Source organism: Aspergillus caelatus (assembly GCF_009193585.1).
Source record: "Aspergillus caelatus strain CBS 763.97 unplaced genomic scaffold BDV27scaffold_351, whole genome shotgun sequence".
NCBI lineage: Eukaryota > Fungi > Ascomycota > Eurotiomycetes > Eurotiales > Aspergillaceae > Aspergillus > Aspergillus caelatus.
The window spans coordinates 23145-31372 of NW_022475614.1; the positions used below are offsets into that span (position 1 = coordinate 23145).

At 46.9% G+C, this 8228-nt stretch overlaps 3 protein-coding genes across 3 annotated transcripts; all 3 read right to left on the reverse strand.

The window, feature by feature from the left end:
• Positions 1–223: 223 nt before the first annotated feature.
• On the reverse strand, positions 224–3261 carry BDV27DRAFT_72249 (uncharacterized protein). Its single transcript, XM_032077407.1, has 5 exons — positions 3055–3261; positions 2918–2980; positions 2266–2858; positions 691–2208; positions 224–623 (listed from the first exon to the last, which is right to left on the reverse strand). Exons 1-5 carry the CDS (start codon positions 3071–3073, stop codon positions 531–533), a joined length of 2286 nt encoding a protein of 761 aa, XP_031921309.1. The 5' UTR covers positions 3074–3261; the 3' UTR covers positions 224–530.
• Positions 3262–3947: 686 nt separating this feature from the next.
• BDV27DRAFT_138064 (general stress protein) lies at positions 3948–4610 on the reverse strand. Its single transcript, XM_032069146.1, has 2 exons — positions 4328–4610; positions 3948–4261 (listed from the first exon to the last, which is right to left on the reverse strand). The coding sequence occupies exons 1-2, from the start codon at positions 4451–4453 to the stop codon at positions 4079–4081; spliced, it is 309 nt and encodes a 102-aa protein (XP_031921310.1). The 5' UTR covers positions 4454–4610; the 3' UTR covers positions 3948–4078.
• Positions 4611–5345: 735 nt separating this feature from the next.
• Positions 5346–5942, reverse strand: BDV27DRAFT_138065 (Con-6 family protein). Its single transcript, XM_032069147.1, has 3 exons — positions 5783–5942; positions 5571–5723; positions 5346–5502 (listed from the first exon to the last, which is right to left on the reverse strand). Exons 1-3 carry the CDS (start codon positions 5827–5829, stop codon positions 5424–5426), a joined length of 279 nt encoding a protein of 92 aa, XP_031921311.1. The 5' UTR covers positions 5830–5942; the 3' UTR covers positions 5346–5423.
• Between the last annotated feature and the right edge of the window lie 2286 nt (positions 5943–8228).

Consider the following 8228-nt stretch of genomic DNA (forward strand, 5'->3'; position numbering starts at 1 on the left):
TACTGTGGGGAATCCATCATCATTGGCGGAGGAATTCTTCCACCCCATGGGAACAGTTTTTCCACCACTCAACGTGTGCGATTTGACAGTCGGACCGCCTCCGTCCATGTTCCTGAGTATCTAATCTTCTGGATGTCATTTACGCTAAAAACTCTTGGTCTGCTGACAAAATGATACAGTTTGTAGTTAATGCCGAACGGCTGCGGCTGATCTCCGTCCGTACGTTGGATCGGCTATAGATATGCCTCTTTACATGCATAAACACTAATAAAGTACAAGCCTTCACTACTGATGAGTCCGGTAAGACTATGTTTACATTGGCTAGCGATAGATAAGCCTGGGAAACGTGCTGATCAAACATGCCATATACCGAATGCAACGTAGTTTGTGCCTTGAAAAGGCGGATATCAATTTAAAAGTACTGGTGCTTTCATGTAATAGTGGATAGGTGTCGTGAAACAGGAGTACTACCCTCTCTAGACTTGATTGACCCGGTCTGACCTGGGCTTTGCCCAGCGTCCAGAGGTCTTCTAACCAGACAGGCCTCTCTTCTCGCTTTCGGAGAAGAAGATGATCATTCGCCACAGCTTCCGCACCAAGACTTCTGCCTCTTCGTCGAGAGCCTAGGAAAACAAAGTTAGACACTGCAACCGATCGACAAAAACAAGACTTTATTGAAGATAAACTCACCTCCTCCAGTTGTTCCACCAGCTCTTGGGGATGCCCGTGCTTTCGAACATGCTCTTCCACCACATCCACCAACATCTGTTCCTGAACACCCAGATATTCGACAATCTTCTTTTCCACGAAGGGCTTGAGCTGTTCGCTGACCACATTCTCGTCCACGAACTCCCACTTGACTTCCCAGTTCCACAATCCTTCCTTCTCGGTGGGGATTTCGGCGGCCAGGTGTCGGGCAGCTTGCGCCCGCTCCTCCTCGCTGAGTCCGGCAGCCTCCGCAGCGCTGTCGAACTTGATCGGAATGAGAGGACGTCTTGCCGTTGCTTCCGGCTCTTCTTCGTCTTCCAGCAATCCTTCGACTTCGGCAACAGTCCGGCGGCTGGTTGCAGCCTGAGCCTTCTGGGCCGCAGCTCCAAGGGAGAGCTTGAAGCGCTGGGGTTCTCTGGGGGCCTGAGTCCGGGTCTCCAATTCGTCTGCCTGGCGAGCAAGGAAGTCGTCTGCCATACCACGTGCCTGTTCCCGTTGTTGGACAGAGCGAGCCCGCTCCCGTTCTTCGGCAGCACGATCGGCCTCATCCATACTAACTTCACGTGCTCGGAAGGCTGCACGACTGCGCAACCACGCTCCCCTATCCGCGTAGTAGTCGTGGGCCTTGCGGCTAGCCTCCGCATCATCATTCCACTCCCCGAAATGCCTATCAGCTTCTTCGCGCACTTCCTGCATTTTGGCTTCCTCCTCCTTATCCCGCTTCTTCTCGCGCTCTAAAGCTGCAGTCCTGCTCCGTTCGCGATTGAGCCAGCGTCGCTCTTGATCGAGGAATTGTTTCTCTGCTTCCGCATCCTTCTTCTCTTGACGGCGACGCTCCAGCTCTTCATCGCTCGCATCGGAGTCTTCATCTTCACGATTAATGTAAACCGGGGCGCCGTTCACCGAACCTCCGTTTACAAACGCCACACCCTTCTGGTAATCCTTCGGGATCTGCACACCAAAGCCCTTCGGACCAGATGGCGCATTCGGCATGCTGCGGTCCCGAGGACCAAGAGGGATCCCGTTTGCCCCAGCAGCGGGTCCGCTTGGAGCTGTAGGTGGAGGGGAAGCCAGGCGGCTGATGCGAGAATTTGAGTTGCGTGCTCTTTCCATGGACTCGATCTCTTCCTCTCTCTTCAGACGCTCGATATCCCTACGGTTGCTTCTCTCACGGAAAGCTGCAATCTCCTTAGCAACTGTTTCCCTCATTTCCGGAGGAATATCAGATAGCTCATCCTCGACTGTGATGGGGATAGTGACGACTTCGGCCGATGCACCATCTTGGCCCTCTGCATCCTTCATCGCAGTGTCCCCTTCACGATCAATCGCCGAAACATCCTCTTTCTGAGTGGGCGATGACGGGTGAAACAAGTCCGAAAGGACGCTGGAGAGAGTCGAGCGCGCAGCATCTATGCGAGATTGCCGTTCCGCGGGGTCCTCCTCGCCTTTGCTAGCCTCGTATTGCTCTAGGTATTTCAGAGAGCTCTCGTCAACGACAACCTAGTGTGAACAAACGTTAGAAGCTGCTCGTAACTCGCCCACATGCATAATACATACCAGTAGTTGGCTCTTCTCAATCTCACTATCTTCCTTGTCACCGCCCTCCGACGGCGTCTGTCTCTTCAAAGGCACTTCGATGTCCTTTAGTACTTCCACAGCTGTACCCAGACTCTCGGGGTCCTCGTACTCAGCGAAACCGAACTTGCACGGTTTTTCATCCGCATCCGTAGCACGGATCCAGCGCCTAAGATTCCCAGCAGACCGCAGAATCCTCTCAACGCCCTCGTCGCCACCAACACCCTCAGTAATACCCCCGACAAAGAGTGTCCGAACGATCTCATCCCTGGTAGGCGGCTGTAGCTGCATCATCGCATCTCGCACATTCTGGCGCTGAGTTTCCAGATTCGACGAGCCCAACCCGGCACGTCTTCCTGGGGCTTCGCGTTCCTTGCTAGTATCTGGGGTAGCTGACTTCGACGGTCCCGACGTTCCCAAGCGAATCACAGGGGCGGAGAAGTTAATGTTGGGCATATTCGGGGGCGGTTGAAAGTTCGCAGGGAAGCCCGCGGGCCGGCCTGGCTGTTGGGCGTTCGCTTGCTGCATCCCAGGCGGCGGAGTAGTTCCGGGGGCGGACATTCCTGGAGGGGGAGCTATATATTCGTTGTTAGGAGTATGCCAGACAACAGGAGCCAACAGGTGTGCCACTTACCCATGCCGGGAGGAGCTCCCGGGTAGGCCCCGAAATCAGGCGGCCTTCCATATAGACCTGGAGCTTTAGGATGGAGTCAGTAACCTGTAGATAGTCTAGAGTACGAGGTTGTCATTTGGGGGGGGTGTCCTGCCTACCTTGGTAAGGATTATACATTGCGACGAGTTCGCAGCCTCCAGTGCAACGGCAACGATCACGTAGGGAAAATTAAAAGGCTTCGGCAGTCTCTGGTGTATGTGAGTGTCGGGAGACGAATAAGTTTAGGCTGAATTGGTTATGATGCAGAATATAAGGAAAACAGACGCAAGTGTTATTAAGGACACCCCTCGATCTGGGAGAGGGAGATAATGCCTTATGGGTTTGGTTGGAGGAGTTCGCGACGGTTGAGACCGATTTGCTTGTTCAAAGTTCAGGTGGTCCGTGCGTTCTACGTCTTGGCGCATCGGTGCAGAATAAAGTGACAGCCCTAGTTAGAACTCACCAATCTGAGGTCAGCCTTAACTGGAATTATAGTCTAGAGTTCTTCAGTATTTGGCCAATAAAATACTTGAAGTATAAGGACTACTAACTTGGAAGCTATATGATATTGCTCCAATATTTTGGATGCGATGACGTAGTTGGTCAAAGATATATATACAAGCTTGCGCCTATAAATCGGCTCCGTAAAGACCGTGACTTTCGAGTCCTAAAGTTCAGAGAAATTAATACCAGCCTTAACTTGCAATAAGAGTAGTATACAGAAGTTGGCACATGGAGACATGAAGTGAATTTCTCGAATCGCCGTTCTATGGAGTCCCAGACCCAGACAGCAAGTTATGTAAAGGATGTAAGAATGCCGATCGAAGTAAACTACATCTGACATGAAAGCAACCTTCTCTCTCATACAAGTTCATTGTAAAGGTTATAAACCAACCAATACCGCAATAATGGGCTTCTTATATCCTGGCTGGCATGTGGCTCGTAATTCTAGCTACCAATGAGACTGCAGCCTATATTCATATTAAACAGTATGAAACTTGGAAAAGAGATATTTACTCAAAGACAATACTTAATCAGGAAGTCATATAATACTCGACCATATCATACATTCATTCAGTACTTCGTTGACGAAATCGTTTGCTATTGTACATGTTTCACACTCGCAGGAGAGCGCATAAATATTTACTCCTCCGGGTGTCCAGTAGCCTTTCCACCCTTGTGGCCAGCCTCCCTAGCTCTCTCATCTCCAGGCTCGAAGCTTCCACCAGAGGCAAGTCCACCCTTGTGACCGGCCTCCCTGGCCCGAGGGTCTCCAGGACGGAAGCTGCCCGACGAAGCTTGACCACCCTTCGAGGCGATGTCTCTCTGCAGAAAGAAATTAGGAACACACGTAAAAGCGTAAGGGTGATAGGGTATTAGCAATGTACATACCTGCTTATCCTCGTCCATGCTGGCGAAACCACCTTGGTGGCTCGATTGGCCTCCCTTGCGGGCAATATCCTCGACCTCGTCGTGGGGCCGGTTGGCAAAGTTTCCGGGGTTCGGGTTGTCGGCCATTTTTGCTGATTGATGTGTGGTGTTGCGATCTGAGAATTGAGACTCAGAGTTGTTGAACAAATTGTTTTAGTATGTGGTTTTCTGTGTTTGAATAGAAGTGTGTTTTAAGGTCATGACAGCTGATCTTTCCTCATATTTATATTGCAGGCTGCAGACCGAGGGCAGAACCATGATTACATGGTGATGTAGGATGTATGCCCCAGTAACAAGTCTAACCTGGATGCCACACTGCCTAGAAGTTCCACCTTCAATGGATCATCCAAAAGGCAAATATCGTGATGGCCACCTCTTACGCATGTATGACTCTGTAAAACAGGAGAACGGTTCCATTGAGTGGACTCTAATAATAATAGAGTGGCTCCAGTATTGCTGACGTTCATTTAGAGAAAAACTAGTGTTTTAGGTTTGTGTTAAACTTCAGGGATCTGGACTTTAGTTGATTGATTGATGAAATTGATCTATGGGTATGAGGTTCAGGGTTCATCACTATTACCTCATAGGTATGAGGTAGGTGCTCCACTTGCTATAGAACACAACATTCTACTATGCTACTCACCGTGAATTTTACATTATGCAATTGAGCAAATCATTCAATCAGCTTTGGTTTCCGACAATATTGTAAGGTTTGGACTCTCTACCTACTATGTAAGTGGCGGGGGGATGAGTTAGACCTGGAGATATTCGATCCCAATCAAACACTTCATCTGCAGATAGTTTCCCCAACTAATCGAAATACCAAGAGCAAAATGCAAGAAGAAATACAACGATTGTCTCCTTAAAATCAATCGACAGTTCGTCTATGTTTTTACCACATTGTTTTTACCACATAGTATCCCAGTAGTACGTGGGGTAGGATTTTATATCAAGGATAGAGCAACATATCTCACAGTCATAATACAGCAACATCAATTATCATTCAAATTCCCACATATAATTACAACAAAAACATCAAATTTCATATGATTCTGATTCACTCCTCAGGGTTCTCGCCAACTCTCTCGGCAGCACTGCGCCTTGCTTCGTCCGATACATTAGGATTCTGTGCGGCACTAGACATGAGTCAGTATATCTGGACAAATATTCGACCTCACGAAATGAAGTCAGTTGTAATACATACGCTTTGAGTCCAGCATTTACTCTCATCGGATCCTTGTTCTGTTCACCACTCTCGGCATAGAGGTCATGACTAGGCTGGTCACCACCAAGCTGGTCGAGCATCGACTGGGCGTTTTGCTTGGCCTCGTCCGAGACTCTGGGGTTATTGAGGGTGCTATATGTATTCTGATTAGTTTCATTGAGATTTCACGATACTACTGCAAGGGTACTTACGCCTTGTAGCCACGCATGGCGTTGACTCTTTCTTCGGCAGAAGACATTGTGATCAAAAGAGTTGCAAAATTACTAAGCGATTTGATGTATGAAAGCGTAGTTTGAAGTCGTTGAATACACACTAAGTTGAAACAAGAAAACTGTAGATGCTAATATCGACGGCTCTTTAGCTCTTATACCAGCCTCTCAATGTTACTTGATGTCAGTCCCTTGCCACTGTTTATGCTCGTCATAGGAACATAATGTCTATGGGTATCTCGAAAGTGAAGAAGAGTATTGAGCTTGGATTGGTGCACGGCCCTATTGGTGGAAGCTTGAACTAGGGTTCTTCCATATCAACCCAAGTTTGACGTGAGTGGTACATCACCCAGCCATTCTACATTAGGGCTTGCGAACCCATTGCCTTGTACAAGCTACAGGCCATGTCCAGGCTTCTGGAAATTTTTCAGGCGGTCTATAGTATCAATATGAGTATCTACTGTGTAAATCAACTATGGTTTGCGAAATATTGGTTCCGAACGTCATGGTGACGGACAAGTTAACCGGTGGTGACAATATCAGGTAATTCGAGCATATTGTTCTTGTGAAACATAAGACCAACACATATGATGTATGGCATGTGAAATCTAGAATGGCGTTAATCACTAGAAATTCTAACTTGACGAATTATTCGCTCATATTGCCATTTCAACTCCCGGTTTAGGACAGCCAGATTGAGGCCGAACCCTACGCTGCTGAGGGTTCTAGCGATAACCATTCCAACCTGTATTGTGTCCCCAGGGCCAATGGCAACAGTTCATTCGACAGTACTTTGAAACCTGTGTTCAAGATCAGCTAATGCATGAGTTTGAGTTTCGAAATATGGCGAAAGAGAAGCACTTTGAGAGACGCTTGCTTTTCCACAAAATCGAGGAGGGTATGCTCAAGAAGGCGACCGCTGGCGATTGCATATTATAAAGAACCTGTTATAAAGCATCATGTAAATCCAAGAAGCAAAGAAAACATAGAGAATAGCACTGGTTGCTAACGGGACTCAGATCATATACTAGTCTCTGCCAGATGGCTGGACTTGACATCTGTGATGGTATCGGTAGAATTAACTTGAAGTAAAATTTTGATAGATGCCTCTATAGTTTCTGTTTTCTCTTTGTATTTCTTCGTGAGCCAAAGAGTTTGGATCCAAAGAATACTTACCTAGTAGTAACAGTTGCACGGCTTGAGCTATAGTAGTTTTGGTAGCGGACACTACCATGGGTCAAAGCACAAACGACAGCCACCCAGGTATTACCGGAAATATATGTCAGGACGACATTAGAAGGGGTCACAATATCAAGGGCTTTATAGACCATTAGCCTAGTATCCTGAGTTAAGCTGAACATACTAGTCACCATCGGAATCGCTCGCTTCGCATAGTCATTCTCACACATATATTCGAGAATCATGTAATCATTGTATAGGCTTGAGTTAATTTGATCTATCAATCCGATATTCTGACTAAATGGACGGTAAGTTCAGTGTTCGATAGGATATGTTGTGAGAATCTGGTGTTTTTGGGTACGGTTGCTATATCACGTAGCCGTATAGAGTTATAACATCGGCACTCGAACAATAGGTTTACCTCATAGACTCCCCTAAATTATTGCTTTCAGACATATCCGTCGCTACCAGGTCATACATGTTTTTGAAAGGTATGCAACGAGTATTATATCCATAGTAAACTTAAGCCAGCCTATGAACACATAAGCAGGTACTCGTATCTATACTGGCTACGCAATTCTATTGAGACGTGTTTGATAGGAGTTAGGTAGTAGTATCTATCTCAGTCGACCGAATTCTTACAGTTTCCAGAATAATTCTGAAAGGGGAAAGAAAAAGTCTCGACCCGATTGCAATTAACCGGCGGACGGAGAAATTCAGCAGTCTAGTAGTAGTAGTATTAGTAGTAGTTGTGAGTGCCGTAAACCGATAGAGTTCCCGTTCCAGATCACCGGTCAATGATTTCCGAGTACCTTTTGAGAAAGGAATTTATCCCGATCATCCTATTGCCGGAAAGTAAAATTTATGCATGATTATGATCACGAGGTGAGAAGAAAATGAAGGGGAAAAAAAGTTCTGCTAATTTAGGTAGTCTTGAAGTTTGACAAGCTGATTAAGTATTCAGTAAGACATTATGACGATTGGTTGTGACTGTCAAAGCTATATTAGCCCGTCCATAGTTAAGTGGTACGTCGGGGCCCATAACTCCGGAGTTGATATTCTGTAGTTCAACCGCCGACAGTTGCTCACACCCCACGCAGATTGTAGGCGATCGACAATGTCGTGGTAATAGCATTAATAATAATAGTCTAATTAGGACATACGTACTCCGTAATATCTGACAAAGGATGAGTAGTCTAGACAGGTCCTAGGCTAGTTAGTAAATACGGATAATTTCTTGGAAGGGGTA